Source organism: Melanostigma gelatinosum (genome assembly GCF_949748355.1).
Source record: "Melanostigma gelatinosum genome assembly, contig: SUPER_1_unloc_2, whole genome shotgun sequence".
In the NCBI taxonomy this organism is placed as follows: domain Eukaryota; kingdom Metazoa; phylum Chordata; class Actinopteri; order Perciformes; family Zoarcidae; genus Melanostigma; species Melanostigma gelatinosum.
The window spans coordinates 395,867-415,719 of NW_027635329.1; the positions used below are offsets into that span (position 1 = coordinate 395,867).

Here is a 19,853-nt window from a genome sequence, read left to right on the forward strand (position 1 = left end):
AATACTTCGTTACTGTACTTAAGTAGTTTTTTTGGGTATCTGTACTTTACTTTACTACTTATATTTATGTTTACTTTTACTTTTACTTCACTACATTTTGCAAAGAAAACTGATACTTTTACTCCGATACATTTCCCCTGAAACCTTCGTTACTCGCTACAAAATCAAATCTATCTTTAGAAACAAAATGAATCATGAGAGCAGCGTCGGGGACTGTGGTGGAACACAGACTGCAAGCAAGCAGGTTTGTTGAATCAGTGGTCCTAGCAGCAAGTTAAATCATTGGTCAGTCACGTTAATGCACAATTGCAAACAAGTGCTCTCAAAGCCGCGGTGTTTGATTCCCAGTGATTCCCAGGATGCTACATGCTATAGCTAGCGGGCGACTACCTGAGTATAATTCCACTCTACGATGACTGATTTCATGATGGAAGCAGAAATGGAAGCACCTGCTACTCCCGCAACAAACGACGGTGGTGACGAAGACCAACACCAGTGGATCGCTAGCGAGTTAGTGAGCTGAGGAAGTGTTGACAGTTGTGCAGCACTAGTTGCCTAACGTTAGCTGTAGCTATATACACGGATTGACAGGAGCCGCGAGAGCGCAGCATTCGGGGAATTCTTCGCAGCTGTGTGCAAGCTGTCTGTGACGCTGAACACACCTCTACCTGCCTCAGCGGCCTGTGAAAGGATATTTAGCATCGCAGGACTAGTCTTCAGCCCATGATGAGCGAGACGGAATTCTCGCAATTTTGAAAACCAACTTCTTTTGAAGATGAACAGGACATGTTTCAGTTTCAAGTAATGACTGTGTTGTTACTTTAGTATTGATCATGTTTTGATATTTGAGTCATGTTGTGGATGATCAGATGGAGTTATGATGGTAGCAGTCGCCCAATTGCAGATTCAGCTTGAGCAAAACCTTTGTATTCAAATCAGGCCCATAGGAGTTTACAAGGCAGGTGTCCTTTCTCAAACCACTGACCTGATGCATCAAGTGGATATGTTTTGCTGAACATAATATTATGCATTTGTCCTCTATATCCTCTAGTCTAATGAGCAGACTTATAAACGCACTGTTACAACTCCTTCATAGTGTCATATTGCTTTACGGAGAATTATGATGATAAGTTCATAGTAGATGCAAAAGTATACTTATGTACAATATATTATGTTTAACATTGTTGCTCCTGGATGGATCACAGCCAACCCAATTATGTTCAACACAGCTCCATGTCCTTGGTCATGGTGCCACAGCACTTAAAAGAATAAACTTCATAATTCTCACAATTCTAACCCTTTGCTTTTTTATTAACAGCATTTACTTGTACTTTTACTTTCAATGAACAGGTTATGATGTTCATTTAATGTTCAGGTTATGATGTACATTTAATATCAGAAAATTACTTTTGATACTTAAGTACTTTTGTACTTAAGTACAATAAATATCAGATACTTTAAGACTTTTACTCAAGTAGTATTCTAAGAGGTGACTTTTTACTTTTACTTGAGTAGTTTTCCAGTAAGGTATCTTTACTTTTACTCAAGTATAGCTTTTGAGTACTTTATACACCACTGGATATTAATCATTAAATTATGTTACTACTAGATAATTTATGGGGAGTAGAAATGATAATAAAAAACTGAGTAATTACATATTTTACAGACAGAGTTACAGGAATTTACACTGTATCACACAAGCTACAGCACACATCATTGTGCAAAATGTGAATGTTTTAATGTGAACAAAATGTTATGTCTGAAAGGTGTATATGTATCATTTCTTCCAGAACAGGACCCTCACACAGGCCACAACAGGACCTCACACAGGCCAAAGCAAGACTCTTCCCATGGCCAAGCAGGACTCTCACATAAAACATACTACACATCTCATGAACAACAAGATTTTTGTCTTTTTCCTTTAAAGTTTGTCAAATCACTTATATTAAAAGTAAACTAATGAAAATTGCTGCTGTAATTTGATTCTTTTAATAAGCCATGTAACTTGCTATGATCCAAGGTTTTGAAGAGGTGTGATACTGGTGTGTGGCCACAGCGTGCACATCTGATGTTGCTCACAGTGGTCCTCAGTGTGCTCAGGGAGCTTGTGTGTATGCCCAGACACATGAAAAATTAGAGGGAACATTGGTCCTGGGACAGAGGATGTTGTATGTGTACAGATTGTAAAACCCTCTGAGGCACATTTGTGATGTTGGGCTATACAAAATGAATTGAATTGAATCTGCATTAAAGCATTTAGATCAAGTTATTGGTGTTGCAGGTTATGACATTTTTGGTTCCACAAAAAAGAGTCTCTGGTATTCAAATACAATTAGATTTCTTAAGATAGTGAGAAGGCATTCATCTATTTCCCACTTTTGATCTTCTAACCATCCTGCTTGCTCAGACGGAGGCCAGTAGTTGTCAGATGGTGTTTTATTAAGGGATGGAAGTCATAGAAGGTCTCATTTTGTCTGACAGCTATGTTTGAGTGAAAACATATTTTACAGTGTGGACCAGACTTTTGAAGATGAACTGGGTAACCGGAGGAGCACTTGATTTAATGACTTTGTTTTTGTAAATGTTTGGAAGTATTCTCACATGTGCATGTAACAAAATAAGGTGCTCTTCAAATACTCCCAACTCCAATTTTAAATGAGCCCATCTTTCTTCCAGGTCAGTGGCTCATTAAAGGAAAAGTAGAGTAAAAATGAATGGCGAAGGGAAGACAGCAGCAAGTACAGCAGAGAGGAATCACAAGAAGGACATGAAGATGTTGACTGTGGTTAGTCTGTGTGAGTGTGTGTCTGTCTGTCTACCCTCATGTGTGCGAGGCAATATGAAACTCACTCATGCTGAGAGACAGAAGCAACACACGGCCACCATGCTAAAACTCAATATAAGCATGTACAGTATATGTAGCGACCCACTTCTGTGGGTTGATCATCTGACAGAATATGTGATCGAATGACCGCTCACATTAACTGCTTCCATGACAGTGAATCAGTGTTCAGCTCTGTATAATCTTTTACAGATTGAGCATTCACAGTCTTTGTCTTTTGTTCCATCAGTACGTTGGTCGTTCCATGTCTTTGGTCCAGACTTAACAATATCAACAGTTGTTGGTGACTTTGGTAATTCATTAACTTGTGAGTCAAAATCAGGTCAACATTTCAAGTTGTACAAGACTTTGTTTTATAGCCAGTTAACTGAGTTATCAGCAAATATGAAAACTAAATTATTGACATCAATAGAATTTATAATGTCAGTAAGATTATTAATAATACCGGGGCACTGAAATCAACAAACAAATGTGTGGTGAGAGAGAGTGTGTGTGTGTGTGTGTGGGGGGGGGGAAGAGGTGAGAAAAGAGCTCAGATGGCAGATGCAATCTAAAACACGTCATGTGGGACTACAAGTGGAAGATCGATGGAAGGATCAAATGGAGGTAGTTTTGCACGTGACCTTGTCTTGCGAGCCTACAAAATGGCGAGAGACGATAGAGATTGCGTTATCTACACACGTCTGAGGTAGTTAGCTCATTATACATGTGAGCTTGCATTTTCTTTTTGCAAGCTCTGCTGCCACACGATATCTCGACTCACCGTGTTCGTCTATTCAATCTGGGCATATTTTGTTTATTTGTTGTGTATCCTCTGCTCTGCTGAGGAGTTCATGAAATGTGTGTGTGTGTGTTATTGTTGCAACATACGGCTTATACCTTGAGTGTCCACACCAAAATGAAATGTGTTCGTAAAGTGTTATCAGCCAGTGGGCGGGACGGCGAAACACAAGTTCTAAACTTGTTGTAAAAACTGAATTATCCTTCAAAATGATTAACTTTGAACATCCTGCATGTTTTTAATAGAAATTTGGCTAAATTGTTAACACACACAACACACAAGCATGTGTTGCACACACACACACACACACACACAGACAATTCAATTCAATCTATTTTGTGTAGCCCAAAATCATAAATCACAAATGTGCCTCAGAAGGCTTTACAATGTGTACATATGACATCCTCTGTGCCAGGACCCTCACATCAGAACAAGAAGAACTCAGATTGCTTTCCTTGGTCCTGTGGAGCTGAGGGAGTTTCTGTGGAGTTTAGTCGATGAGATCAATGCTGCAAAAGGCATCGGTGAGTTTTCTTTAACATCCAAGTGTATTTGTGTGTGTCACTCTCTCTCTAGTGGAGCTGAAAGACCACCTGCAGAGATTTGTAGAGGAGACCAACATTCAGTACGGCCCGGGATTCATCAAGCTGGTCCGCCATGACAAGCAGGAAGGACTGATCCGATCCAGAGTCAGCGGATGGAGGGCAGCCTCCGCTCCCGTCGTTGCTCTGTTCGATGCACATGTGGAGTTCAACACTGGTTGGTGAGCAGCTGGCTTTGGTTCATACGATATATTTTAACTACAGCAGTGTCTGCAATGAAACTAGTTAATGCTACATTAAGCAGTTACACCCTTCCCGATCCCAGATTGCAGCAAGTTGTGACTGAAAAATTCCGATAACCACAGATCTTGAAAGGTCAGCTCATACCAGGCCCTTGTTTAACTGGTGACAGCTGAGGAGTCTAGCTGTTGTGCTCCCTGGTGTTAATGGATAAGTCTGGTTATTTTCTATATTTTCCTTATTGTCAACAAATCTCATGAAAAGACCATAAACAGCAGTGAATGGATCCTACCAACAAGTATTGTCTGTGTATCCAAAGCCTGATATCATGTATTCCTGTGTGCCAGAGCTCGATTGTTGTCAACAAATCCTCAATGAGTCACACTGCTGATGATGATGTAAATACTGTAAATACTCACGAGCCGTTGAAAATTGTCAGCTATTAACTTTACTTCATTCTGAAGGCAAAGCAAGGCAAGTTTATTAGTATATCACATTTCAACAACAAGGTAATTCAAAGTCCTTCACATGAAACCATTAAAAGCATCAAAACATGAGGCAAAAGAAAAGGAGATTCAAAAACAATTGAGAACATTCATTGAAACATTAAGGACAGTCATTAAAACACTAAAAATCAGTGTAAGAAATAAAATACAGCAGTAAAATGAGGAAATTGATGAATATCCTTGAATGTGGTTGAATTAAAGGCAGCAAAGTCTTCAGTCCTGATTTAAATGAGCTGAGGGTCTCAGCAGACCTGCAGCTTTCTGGGACTTTGTTCCAGATATGTGGAGCAGAAAAACTGAACGCTGCTTCTCCATGTTTAGTTCTGACTCTGGGAACAGAAAGTAGACCGGTCCCAGACGACCTGAGGGGTCGAGATGGTTCATAAGGTAGCAGCAGATCAGAGATGTATTTTGGCCCTAAACCATTCAGTGCTTTATAAACCAACAGCATGATTTTAAAGTCAATTCTTTGTTGGACAGGAAGCCAGTGCAAAGACATCAGAACTGGAGTGATGTGATCCACCCTCCTGGTCTTAGTGAGGACTCGAGCTGCAGCGTTCTGAATCAGCTGCAGCTTTCTGACGGACTTTTTACAGAGACCTGTAAACACACCGTTACAGTAGTCCAGTCTGCTGAAGTTGAATGCGTGGACAAGTTTTACACATCCTGTTGAGACATAATTCCTCTAATCCTTGATATATTCTTCAGGTGATAGGAGGCTGATTTTGTAATTGTCTTTATATGGCTGTTCAGGTTGAGGTCTGAATCCATAACTACACCTAGATTTCTGGCTTGTTTGTGGTTTTTAACGTCAGTGATTGAAGCTGAGCGGTGATTTTCAATTGTTCGTCATTGGTACCAAAAACAGTTACTTCTGTTTTATCTTTGTTTAATTGAAGAATATTCTGTTCCATCCAGTTGTTGATTTGTTCAATACAGTTACCCAGCCCTTGTATGGGATTATAGTCCCCTGGTGACAGTTATGTAGATTTGTGTATCGTCTGCATAATTATGATAACACAATTTGTTGTTTTCCATAATCTGAGCTAGTGGAAGCATGTATATGTTGAACAGAAGAGGCCCCAGTATTGAACCTTGGGGAACAACACATGTCATTCTAGTCAGCTCTGATGTGTAATCTGGTAGGAGGCTGAGGTCCATCAGGACCAAGACCTCACGACACATGAACAGTTTCTTCCCGTCGGCAGTCGGGCTCATTAACAGAGCCCGGGACCCCCACTGACTCTGTCATCCCCAGGACAATTTCCCACCGGTCACTCCCCCGCACATCCCTTCTATCACACTCGACACTTTCACACTATACCGCTTGTGCACTCGACTTCACTTTATTATATTTTACTTTATCTTATGTTTCACTTTATTATATTTTACTTTGTCTTATATTTTCTCAAAATTTAATTTGTTCTACTTTGCATTGTTGATCGTTGTTGATTGTTGTTAAATGTTACGCACCTCCCGTCATGTCAAATTCCTTGTATGTTCAACATACGATGGCAATAAACGGTTTCTGATTCTGATTCTGATTGACGGTGAAAGTCTTGGCGAGCGGAGGAACTTGAGAAGCCCCGGCGTCACTTAAGTTGCAGGTTTGGCTTTCCTGTAACTAATAATGACGGGATGAGGGTGGTGGGAAAAAAAACGTTACGGTATGTAGCCGTTGTTTGAAGAGAAAGACACACGACAACAGTAATACATCGGGCATGTCCACGCACATTAAGTGCCACCATCCCAGTCTGCCACCATCCTAGTCTGTCAGCGACGGGGGCCAAGGCACAACAACAACATCTTATCATCGCAGCATTTAAAAAAATATATTATATATATATATATATATATGTATTTTATCATATTTTGTGTCAAACTTCTCGACTTTCCTTCAGATGTGCAAATTGTTTGACCTTCATTTCCGTGATCTCAGTTTTTATTTTCACATTTTCTTTTCTTTTGTTGAATGTTATGATGGTGACTTATCATAGTGTGTTCTACAACATCCTATCCGTGCTCTGTCATCCCACAGGGCAGAACCTATTCTGCAGCGAATAAAGGAGAACCGGACCCGGGTGGTGTCTCCATCTTTTGACAACATCAAGTATGACACCTTCGAGATCGAGGAGTATCCGCTATCTGCTCAGGGCTTTGACTGGGAGCTGTGGTGTCGATACCTCAACCCACCAAAGTCGTGGTGGATACAACACAACCACACGGCCCCTATCAGGTAAATACAGGAACACCTGAACACAGGCTGCGCCCTTTAATGGACTCTATGGATCATAGTCTCCTCCAATCACAAGCCTGTATTGTAAATTTGCATGAGCAAAGTTGGCTCCATACGTGACCACACGGTAAATAAGGCAGCACACATCGCTGTCTGCCATGCTTTTTGTTTTCAGCGAACGGCGTAACTTCTACCGGTTCTGCTGACACAGAGAATATTTTGACAAAAGGTTTAAACTGTGGGCGCTGTAGCTTTGTCTGGCTGCTGCTACTAACAATTTGGATGTGTTTGGCGTTTCGCTGGCATCGTCCTCGCCTAACACCCCTGCCCCACCGTCTCAGACTGACTATTTGCACCATTGCAGCAGCAAAATGAATAATCTGATTCAGGGAGTTTAAACGGCTACAGGCCTTTTGATGTCTCCAGCCACTGTGGGGTTTTCCTATGTGAGGCTGGAACTCACTGCGCTTCTGAGGAAGGACCCAAATGACCCCCTGGGAGCCCCCATAGCCATGAAAGGGCTCTTCAGATTGATTTGAATTGTCAAAAGGCACTTCAAACGGATCACTTAAAGATCAGCTGCTCGTCACAGTAAGGAGGAGGGCACGTCGGTGGGATAGTGTCTGTTTCTCCCTTATCCTGTATCTCTACATAGGAGACCAGAGTGATGTCCGGACTGCATTTACAGGCAAGCAGTGATGACTTCACAGACCCAATCACCGGGTCCAGCCTTTCCATGTCAACCTTCTTCATTGGGCTGGCCTTTGTTAATGGGGGGTCATGGAGGGCTAAGAAAGGATGTCACAGCTTTTTAGCTCCACAGTTTGTCACTCATCCTCTAACACAGTTTCATGGGGAGTGGTGACACAACTGCACGTTAACAGAATGGATGGACAGGACATACACTGTCCCTTGGCTGTGCATCGGGGTTCGATGAGGTGCATATATCTTCCCAGGAGGAGATGTTGCAGAAACTCTCAGACAGCAGGGAGCCTGTGGATGTGGAGTTCAGAGCACCTGTTGTCTCTGAAAGTTGTCAACATTCCAGGACTGGAGAACAGGGATGCCAACCTCATGTTGAGAGGCATGTGTAGTGTCAATATTAAAATCCATATAAAACCCGGGGGATGCAGCACAACCACAAAGCACATTGAGTGGAGCACAAAAACTCTCATCAGTAGCAGTTGTATAGTTTCAAAAAGCAGGACATTTGATGAGACCTATGTGTGTCCAATCATTGCTCATGCAGTGAAATGGATATAATGATATAGTTCTTCGATGCCATTGGCCATGAAAACTGCGAATATGACAGAAAATGATTGCTTAGACATACTGCAGAGACTAATATCAACCCATCAATCAGAGCAAGACTGCCAATTTACCAAAATCTGCAAGGGGATAATATGTCTGTTGTTGTCGTTTAAGGCAAGCAAATTAAAGAATCGGAATTGTTTATTTCGCCAGAGTATGTTGCACATACAAGGAATGCTACATGATGGATGGTGCATCAATCAACACAGTGCAAAAAATTGAAAATATTAAAATTGACTGTAAAATATAAAATAAAGTTCACAGACAAACAGATAACAGTACTACAGTACAAGTGTGATGTAAGTGTAATGTAAAAGTGACAAGTGTATTTAAATATGACGGGATGTGCAAGGGAGTGACCGGTGGAATTGTCCTGGGATGACAGAGTTTGTGGGGGTCCCGGGCTTTGTTAATGTGTCCAACTGAAGACGGGATAAAACTGGCGTGAGGTCTCAGGCCTACTTCCTGTCAGACAGGAAGTCTGTGATCCACTTGCAGGTGGAGTCGGGCACGTGCAGCTGAGAGAGCTTGTCATGCAGCAGAGACGGGATGATGGTGTTGAAAGCAGAGATGAAGTCCATAAACAGGATCCTGGCGTAGGTTCCTGGGGAGTCCAGATGCTGGAGGGTGAAGTGAAGGGCCATGTTGACTGCGTCATCTACAGACCTGTTGGCTCTGTAGGCGAACTGCAGGGGGTCCAGGAATGGGTCAGTGAGGGCTTTTAGGTGCGACAGGACAAGGCGCTCAAAAGACTTCATGACCACAGAGGTCAGGGCGACGGGCACGAGGGACGGCGTGATAGGCCCCGCTGATCGTGGTGTAACAGTGGTCTAAAGTGGTCCTCTCTGAGATCAATCAGAATTGTTCCAGAGCTTAAATTCTCAAGACAAACACTGAAATCCTATCCTTTGAGGTATTGAAGCACCAGTCCAGTGCTGACTCAGCCAGGCCAAGCCACATCCCAAGCCTTCCGATTAAAATATCATGATTGATTGTCGAATGCCGCACTTAAATCCAATTGTACTAAAATGGAGACTCTCCATTGTCACTATTTGTTCTTAAGTCATAAATAACATTGTACAAGGCTAGTGGTTGGGGCGAAACACTAATTGGTAGAACTCCTGTACTTCGTTCGCTGTCAGGTGGTCGATTACCTGCTTGTGTGAAAAATGTTCAATTGATGGACAAAAAATAACCTGGAATTGAAGTTCTGGAGTTGTTTCAAAGTTTATGTACAGCAGAAAAGAGATGCCATGAATTATGTGTATTGTGATTTAACAGGAGCAATATCATCTAAAACTGGTTTAGTCTTGATCGAAGGCAATTACCATGTCATACCGGGGCGACATATTAGAAGTAGCAACATAGAAGGAGCAAATAAACCAGCAGCCAGCTGCTGTCTTTCAGCAGTTATGATCAAGATTGATTTAAAAAAAAAAAAAGATGCACTAATGGTCTGATAGAGCAATGTCAAGTACTGATATGGAAAATACATCAACTCCTTTGGACATAATTAAGTCTAAGGTATGGCCCAGGTTATGATCCAGTAACATGCTGAGAGATTGATTTTCAAGTCACCAGAAATCAAATCAAAACAAAATCTAAAGAAAAAGTTATGAATTCATCAATAGAAGTGATGGTTGATTTCGGCATCTGTTACACTATGATACTATGATTAATAAGACAGGATTTGTGCATTCCATTGTTCGTGCAAGATACTCAAAAGAAATGTTCTCACCAAAATGAGCTGCCTGCATAGATATTTGTCAGAGAAGGTACTGCTACGCCTCCATTTCTCCTGTCAGACCTAAACACATTTAGAAAGTTCAAAGCCGGCAGGGTGCCTCAGTTAGTGTAAAGGTATCTCTTGAGTCCAGCCAAGTTGCAGTTAAAAAAAGCATGTCCAGCTAATGATCTGTAATGAGGTCACTGACGACTGCAGCCCTCCCAGTTAAAGATCTCACATTCAGTAAAGCAAGATTTTAAATTGGCACATTCAACCCAGGAGCTGACACTGCAGTCGGTGAGAGAGCGGCATTGTGGCGGCCCGCTGACCTGTGTGCAGTTTTCTGTGAGATAACATTGGATCGCCTTGTTGAACACGGTGGAGATTTTGCGAAGTAGTGATGTCTCTACCAGCAAAACCGTTGTTTAAATCAGGCATATGACTCTGAGGCTCTTATAATATTGCACCGGGTAGACAGACAGGTTTGTGTTGTGCAAAACCCCTGGTGCCCTGAAGTGGACGGGGGAACACATACACACATACACACACACACACACCCTCACCCCCACCCCATCAGGCGGGCTTGGAGTTCCCCGGGGGGAGAAGGAGGGGGGGGGGGGGGGGGGCAGCCATCGCACCCCTGTGGAGTCCGGGAAGCCGGAGGCGGTGTGAGGCATGAGAATATAGGTCATTAGTCTAGCGGAGTAAGAAGGGAAATTCCCAGCCGAAGTCATAAGGGCCGAGTCAGCGGTTTCAAGGAAAAACTATGAGGCGGTCAGATCAGTAGAGTAGCCTGGGGGAAGCATAAATAACTTGGCCTTGACAGTGGCGTCGCTGAGTCTGCGGGGGAGCTCTTAGCGACACACAGAGAGACCCGGCTTTCTGAAAAATACGCTGATGTAAGGGTTTTTGTGTCATCAATCAAGTGAGGTGAAGGGTAGGAATCCGTTGGAAGTCAGACATCTGAAGCCCGTAGTAGTATAAATACCAGCAGTTTTGAAACAACTTTAGGACACTTGGAGCAGGACCTTGAAGACGCTTTTGGAGAAGGAGTCTCTAATCCCGTGCGGGCTCCGGCCTGCACGGAGGAAAACTTTAACTTTTTACAGAATCTCCGGACTTTGACTGTCGGAGGTTTTTAAGAAAACTTAGAAGGTTTTTTGAAGTCTAGTCAGGAGAGAAGGCTCACTCTGTCCAGTCCTGCGCTGGGTGAATCATTAACTTTTTCCTCCGTAAGCTACAAAGCCAGCCCGTCTGCCAGGCTGAGTCAGCTTTTTACAGATCCTTTGTCTGTAAACTGCTCTGAAGGGGTTTTTGAATACTTAGGTGATTTTTTCTTATATTTTTCAGTTAACGATTTTCCTCTGCATTTTGGACCAAGAGACTATACTTTGATTTAAATGCAAATAAATAAATAACGAATTAGTTTCTTCGACCAAGTCCTTTTCTTGATATTTTCCTGAGAAGTCAGCCCTGGAGAGGGGTCACACCTCAGATGATCCCCTTCAGCCCCTGAGGTAAGTTGTGTTTGATCCAGCTCGGTACATTACTGATGGCATTCTTGAAATGCCCAAACCACACTGATACTTATTCTAATAATTAAAAAAAAAAAAAAAAATTTAATAATTATTAATTTTTCAATTTTTTTTTATTATTGAATTAAAAACCGTGAGGGGTCACCCCCCGATATCACGTAACATGGCGCCCGAACAGGGACTCGAGAGGGATTAGATCCTAGAAACACTAGAACGTGTATTCTAGGTAGAACAGCGGTTCCCTCTCGGGTTAAAGTACACGGATCCTCCCGAGGATAAAAGAACAGTGATGCAACCTTCCCTACCAATTGTTGTTCGTAATAATATCACTGTTATATTATCGCATGGCTAGGGTGGGGTAGTATTACAGTGTTGATTTTAGTTAATATTTATTGTTGCAAAATTTAAAAGGCCCCCCCCCCTTGCTCCTAGCAGAGAGAGCAGGGGAGGAGGGGCGGCCCCCTCCTTTTTTGTTCAGAGCAGAGCGAGCAGGGGAGGAGGGGCGGCCCCCTCCTTTTTGCTCAGAGGAGAGAGAGCGAGCAGGGGAGGAGGGGCGTCCCCCTCCTTTTTGCTCCTAGTAGAGAGAGCAGGCAGAGGAGGGGAGGCAGCTCCCCCCTCTTTGTTCAGCGGTTAAGTTCCAGCGAAAATCGAACGGAAGTACTCGGTCCTTCGTCATCAGCTGTGGCTGCTCTGGTCGCTGCCTCTGGTTGACGTGGGCGGGCTCTTGTGAACTCATGACAATGTCACAGGTGACAGCTAGTTTGGAAGGTGTCTTGACTGCAAAGAAAGAAAAAAGCAGAGACTCGAGAGAGATTAGGCCCTAAAACACGAGAATGTGTAACATAGGGGATCAGATTTTCTCTCTCGCGTTAAAATCGTAATAATATCACTGTTATATTATTGCATGGCTGGATACCTGAGAGGCCTTAGGCCCTAAAACACTAAAGGTGTAAAATAGGGGATCAGATTGTGTGTCTCTCAGGTTAAAGTCAAAAACGCTCCCTCCTTGTTCAGAGGAGAGGGAGCGATCAGGGGAGGAGGGGCAGCCCCTCCTTCCCTTGCTTTCAAGGCAGCTCAGAATGAGCTAGAATAAGAGAAAAAAGCAAACCGCTCGCCCACACAAGCAGACTAAATGGCCCAAGCCAGTCCGAAAATGGCTGAACCTTCCCTCATCTTTCCTCCAGGGTGGAGAGGGAATGATGCACTCACTGAGGTCCTGCTTGAACAAGCCTCTCAAATAGGGACCAATATGCATGAGGGATTACGAAATGAGGGACACGACAAGGTCAATAGGTTTTTTTAAACAAAATCTAGTTCCTCTTCCTAACCTTAGAACACATCCAACACAAAGTGAGGTCACGGGTCAACAGTGAACGATGGTTGATGGCTTCAAGACAGCTACACCAGGAAAAAAGGAAAAAGGCAAGCCAGTATCCCAGCAGGCATGAGCCTCACGTTGACTTCTGTGACCTCACACGTTACATTCCACAAGCCGGCTGGATCATCAACGCCTCAGGGGACAAGATTTTGCCTAGAATGAGCCTGGACAGCCATCTATTGGCATTCAGGGGAACTCCAAAATCACCGTTTCTCTAAATATAGTTAGGGTCTTTAATCCTTTAAAAGTATATCATTTTTTGTTTGTTACTTTACCAGTTCAATTCTTATCAGCCGTATATTTTACACAAGCTTCTCTGATTTTTCAGTTTCTCCTGCGAGGACATTTTGTTCATTTCTTATTTTATATTTTTTACGATCTTATCCTTTAGATTAAGTAGGGATTATATACACATCGTTTGAGTGTTTTATGCAGTTGTTACGGACTGAGCATTTATTTTTAGTTTTAAAACTTTTTAAAACTTTTAAGTTGAATATTCTAGTTAAGGAAGGAGAGAGCCTTTTCAGATTTTTATGTTTTGATTTCTACACGATTTCTACCCTGGTCATTATGTGAAAATGAATCTTGGACCAGATGACTGGCCCAGCCCAACGATCTATGATCCTGATCTGTGCTTTCATATGGCATACAGAAGGGCGAGGGCAACAGCAGCTAACAATATCCTTCACGATTGTATAAAACTTAATCGGCTGCGAGATAGCACGCTTCAGTCTAGAAAGGACAGGTTGAAACAGGTAGTCATTTAAGGTTTTCTCTTTCTTTGATACTTTACTGCTATTTTTGTTGAATACTTTTATCCTCATCCCCTGGATATATTGGGTTTAACCTCTCATCCCTGAGGTCTCCAGGTTAACCACACCGAATCTCCAAGATCGGGGCAGGTCCAGTTGGACCGGCGGGTTGTACCACTGTCGGACTCGCCAGAATCACCCACTGCTATCTCTCCCTCTCTGTCTCCCAACGTCAACATGACCCTGACCTCTGTCCACTCTGTGGACGAAGAAATCGATCCCCGAAACGTGTACGGGCCCTTACGTGATGCAACGGACCTGAGGGACCATCAGCCCATCGGGGGAGACCTGGCCTACGCGGACCTGGGTCCTTATCAGTATCCGAATACTGAAACTGGACTTTCCGTGGGCCCGGGGGCCTTCAATCGACTCTAACGACCAGGGGGTAGAGGAACATGTCCTCTGGGACAGAAAGCGGGCTGAGACAGGTGGCGTCTTGGACAGGAGATGCTGAACTATCAACAGTGACGGGTGCTGGCGTGGCTCGTATGTGACTCTGAACATTGACTTTTCTGCTCTAGGAGAGAGAGGAAAAGAAAAAATACAAAAACAAAGAGGTTGTGGGGGTATTTTGTATTTTCTGATATGTTCAACGTTTTGTATCCTGTACTTTTATGATATCTTTGAGAGGTGGATTTTGTTTTTGGGGATGGGGAGTGTTTTACTTTTTAGCGTTGCTTTTTCTTCTTTTTAACCTATGTTTTCAGATAGGATTCATTTTCTTTTTCCTGTCTTTATTTCAATGAGATCATTTCATGTGTTGTGTTTCAATATGATTCAGATTCCCATTGTTTTTCTGGGAATACCTGCTTTTGTGCATTTTTGACGATACAGAAGTTATGATGGACCTCTACTGTGAGAGTATGAGATGTTCTATTTTTCGTGTATCTGGTGCCATTCGAGAGAGGGTGTTAGGAGATGTGGCGAATTGGCCCAGATCGCATAGAAAATGGTTGATCTTCCGTTCACTGAGATAGACATTGTCAAAGGTTGTAGCCTCAATTAATCATGGTAGCTACCTTTTGTGTGATACAAGAACGGAGGTAGAGACAAGTCACGATTCGCAAGAGAGGGTGTTGAACACGGTGGAGATTTTGCGAAGTAGTGATGTCTCTACCAGCAAAACCGTTGTTTAAATCAGGCATATGACTCTGAGGCTCTTATAATATTGCACCGGGTAGACAGACAGGTTTGTGTTGTGCAAAACCCCTGGTGCCCTGAAGTGGACGGGGGAACACATACACACATACACACACACACACACCCTCACCCCCACCCCATCAGGCGGGCTTGGAGTTCCCCGGGGGGAGAAGGAGGGGGGGGGGGGGGCAGCCATCGCACCCCTGTGGAGTCCGGGAAGCCGGAGGCGGTGTGAGGCATGAGAATATAGGTCATTAGTCTAGCGGAGTAAGAAGGGAAATTCCCAGCCGAAGTCATAAGGGCCGAGTCAGCGGTTTCAAGGAAAAACTATGAGGCGGTCAGATCAGTAGAGTAGCCTGGGGGAAGCATAAATAACTTGGCCTTGACAGTGGCGTCGCTGAGTCTGCGGGGGAGCTCTTAGCGACACACAGAGAGACCCGGCTTTCTGAAAAATACGCTGATGTAAGGGTTTTTGTGTCATCAATCAAGTGAGGTGAAGGGTAGGAATCCGTTGGAAGTCAGACATCTGAAGCCCGTAGTAGTATAAATACCAGCAGTTTTGAAACAGCAGAGCACACTTGGAGCAGGACCTGGAAGACGCTTTTGGAGAAGGAGTCTCTAATCCCGTGCGGGCTCCGGCCTGCACGGAGGAAAACTTTAACTTTTTACAGAATCTCCGGACTTTGACTGTCGGAGGTTTTTAAGAAAACTTAGAAGGTTTTTTGAAGCCTAGTCAGGAGAGAAGGCTCACTCTGTCCAGTCCTGCGCTGGGTGAATCATTAACTTTTTCCTCCGTAAGCTACACAGCCAGCCCGTCTGCAGGCTGAGTCAGCTTTTTACAGATCCTTTGTCTGTAAACTGCTCTGAAGGGGTTTTTGAATACTTAGGTGATTTTTTCTTATATTTTTCAGTTAACGATTTTCCTCTGCATTTTGGACCAAGAGACTATACTTTGATTTAAATGCAAATAAATAAATAACGAATTAGTTTCTTCGACCAAGTCCTTTTCTTGATATTTTCCTGAGAAGTCAGCCCTGGAGAGGGGTCACACCTCAGATGATCCCCTTCATCCCCTGAGGTAAGTTGTGTTTGATCCAGCTCGGTACATTACTGATGGCATTCTTAAAATGCCCAAACCACACTGATACTTATTCTAATAAAAAAAAAAAAAAAATTAATTAATTAATTAATTTTTCAATTTTTTTTATTATTGAATTAAAAAATCGTGAGGGGTCACCCCCCAGATATCACGTAACAGCCTACTCACAACAACTTAGACACGATGGGTTGGGATAGGGAGGCAGTCAGGTGGTCTGGATGAATGTTATGTCTTGTACAGGTCATTTCTGGACCAATTTCAATGGCAATAGAAAAGTTCAAAAGCCATTGGTGAGCACTAAATAGACAAATGAAATTGTCACAACCTTTCCAATAGGAGCAGCTGTTGCTGCTATTTGTGAAGATACTGTTCAAAGGTCTAACGACAGAACACCCCTAAGCTTCCTTCTGGTTCCCCTCTCTGTGAGGATCTCCAGAGGATCTGGAGTCAGGCCGATAATAGATTCTGTCTTCTTGGAAAACATTGATACTGTTCCTATCCACAGCTGCAATGCTGCCACCCCAACACACAGCAGCATAGAAAAGAAGACTTGCTATAATATCTTGATAAAAAGAATGTTGAGGCCTGCTGGCTTTAAATGGCATAATTCCTAATTCCTAAACTGGAGATGGACAAGCTCCTCTTATAAGACACAGAGCTTCAAAAATACAAGGACCTTCCTCCGTACGGAGCTTTAGGACCAGCGAGTTTACAGAAAAACAGAAGGTCATTGCAGCTGGAATTATTAGTGGAGTTGGGAGTTAAATATTATCCACATACGCGTTACACTGATCAAATGAAATCACTGACGGGTGCAGGTGATGTTGAAATGACCCCACTTCCACGAGAGCAGTAAATCTAGTCTAATTGGGGCACATTTAAATCTCTCCCAGTTTGCAGGCCACATTGATGAGCTCAACCGAATGAATCAAATGTTTTGGCTGAGAGACTGTACATAAGAAGTGGACATCGTCACGGTGACTTCATCAATTTGTGGACTGCTGTTGTGAGGCCTTAAGTTGAGCATTTTGACCCTGGCAATCTTGTTTATCTGGAACCAGAAGTGACACAAGAGGGTGGAGCTAAGTACAACCGAAGACATTTTCAAGCTACCAAAATGTTATAACCTTCATGAGGTGAAAGTACACTGTGAAAGGGATGAAGTTGTAAACGTACAACTCCCAGACTGGAAAACGCCGTGGTAGCAACCTGCCGATCACAAGGTAGCCCCGCCCTAAATACATACAGCATACCCTGCTTTATGGTCAATTTTACTCTAAATGGACCATCATTTACGAAATGACTTGAAACTAGTGAGACCATAGGAGGTAAAAGAAATAACAAGTGAGAAGTAGGGTCATTTTCTAATAGACTTCTATACAATCAGACCTTTGAATCAAGAGGAGTCGCCCCCTGGTGGCCTTGACAAAGAATGCAAGTTTACAGTGGACATTAGCACTGAACATTAGCACTGAACATTGGCACTGGACATTAGCACTGGACATTAGCACTGGACATTAGCACTAGACATTAGCACTGGACATTAGCACTGAACATTAGCCTGTTTGAAACCAACATTTAAATCCAATATTTCCACAGACTCAGCCAATGACAATGCCTGAGCTAAGAAGAGCTGCATGAAGTGGCACAGTGTGTGGAAATATCTGATTTCAACTGAGTTTTGCACGGGGCTAACTTTTGATTATTTCAGGCAGAAACATCACACCTTTATTTCACATCAATCATTTTGATGCAACATGCTATGCTACCATTAACTTATTATCTACTTAAAACATTAGATGTAAGTGTAGCTCAATACCACTGTTTCATAGTTAAAATCAAATGATGTTGACTTCTTCTTCATTTGCACATGATGTGTGTTATGGAGCAAACAATGCTATTGTTGAGATTAAGCAGTATAATATAACTCCATGTGATATTTGAATTGTATTGTTCTGTTGTCTGGAGGTTGTAAAGTAAAGAATATGTTCATGCATTTCTGGTTTTAGTTTGTTTGAGAGTTCTGTCTGTCCACAGAGAAAGGAGCTATTCACCAAAACAAGCTGTTTTTCAGGTGGTGATGTATTTTATTTTGATAAGAAAAGATGTGTGACAGCATGAATACCAATATGATTTATTTATTTAGTTGAACTCTTGACGTTCTAAAGAAAGGCAATGGGTCAGAACATCAGATATGAGTCCATCTGAAGGGCCCTGTTGCCCAGTGTGGGTTAAGTTGTGGTTTAGGACTGTGCTTGTGTGTGTGTCTTGAAGAATATTTTGCATTTAAACTCCCCAATTGCTCGGCTTTATCTAAATACAAAACATATTCTACCTCTTCCTTTGCTCTGACTCTGTCTCTTGTCACCCTCTATGTTAGGAGCCCTGCTCTGATCGGCTGCTTTGTGGTCGACAGGAAGTACTTTGAGGAGATTGGCCTGCTAGATGAAGGCATGGAGGTATATGGTGGAGAAAACGTGGAGCTCGGCATCAGGGTGAGTCGGCTTGAGAACTTATATCTTATTGGCCACACAGCCCCAGTAACCACATGCCAGCACTATACTTTTCTGCACAGTGTGATTTGTGTCCTGAGCTGTACACCGTAGGGGCAGAAACCATTGTCAGCATCCACATGGAAATATCCAGTTAAGCAGACATGTCCAGCATACAGAGAATAAGAAGGGCCTTTCCGTTGACAGCATGGGGGCTTCAGCAGTCATTCACATGACTCATTCAGTCTGACTCAAGCCAGCTGAGCTCATTACTAATGATTTAACAACTGCCAGATATCATTGTGATTTAATGTAGGCTACAGAAATTACATTCAAAAATATTCTTTTTTCATGTATAAAATCAACCTCCATTACGTCACATGTATTATATGAGCAATATAATGTTTCTGTTATTTTAATTTTGTTGCATTTCTGGCAGAATTTAGCATCAACAGAATTTCAATCCCTTTTTAGCAGCTCAACCACAGTTCCATCAACAGTTACTGCAAGGACTTCATCTCTAATCTGGTCTCCAGAGGAAGAGGGCTCATCCTTTGAGACTGCAAAGCAATCCCCAGAAGACGCACCTGTTGCAACAGCTTTGAGTGTGAACTGACACAGGAGATATCTGAAGGAAACTGCTGACTCAGGCTTAGTATAGAGTGATTAACAGTGTAGTGTCAGTGAGGTACAGGTCCGATTATCACCCCAGTCCTCATCGGTGCTGACCGAGCCATTGGGTTAATTACACATCACACTGAAACATGTACAAATCTCTCAGGTTTGACCATGTCAGGTTCAGATTTAATGGACCACTGGACAATCAATGCTCGGAGAAGATGAAAAAAAGAAATACTTACACAACCTACACAATGCAGCCACATTGTCATTAACGTTCCTCTTATTGTGTCCAGTCATGGGGTGTTGATCGTTGTTGCTGCCACACTGTCTTCCCCTGAAATAATTTTTCAGGGGGACCAGAAGGTCAAAATGTAGGCAAAGGAGGATGAAGCTTGAGTTGAGCTAAAGTGGGACAAGCTAGAAGCAAATACGAAAGCAAAACGTAGGCACAAAAAGTAAAAATTGCTCGCTTTACAAATATAATCTTTTATTCCTAATACTTCTTTGATAATGATTCTGAAATAGAGAAATAACCTGCAGTGACCTCAACTTCTCGTGGTCAATTGAATTGTTGTTTTTGTGATTTAAATGC

The 19,853-nt window shown here is 42.7% G+C and overlaps 1 protein-coding gene across 1 annotated transcript in view; it reads left to right on the plus strand.

Annotated features, from left to right (window-relative positions):
- Nucleotides 1–19,853, plus strand: part of LOC306786385 (polypeptide N-acetylgalactosaminyltransferase 18-like) — a gene marked incomplete at its 3' end in the record, with an annotated part of 179,474 nt that overhangs the window by 117,967 nt on the left and 41,654 nt on the right. The window contains exons 4-6 of the mRNA XM_079297402.1: nt 4,200–4,386; nt 6,950–7,147; nt 18,529–18,643. Coding sequence (XP_079153528.1) covers nt 4,200–4,386; nt 6,950–7,147; nt 18,529–18,643 — 500 coding nt within the window. The remainder of the gene's footprint in view (nt 1–4,199; nt 4,387–6,949; nt 7,148–18,528; nt 18,644–19,853) is intronic.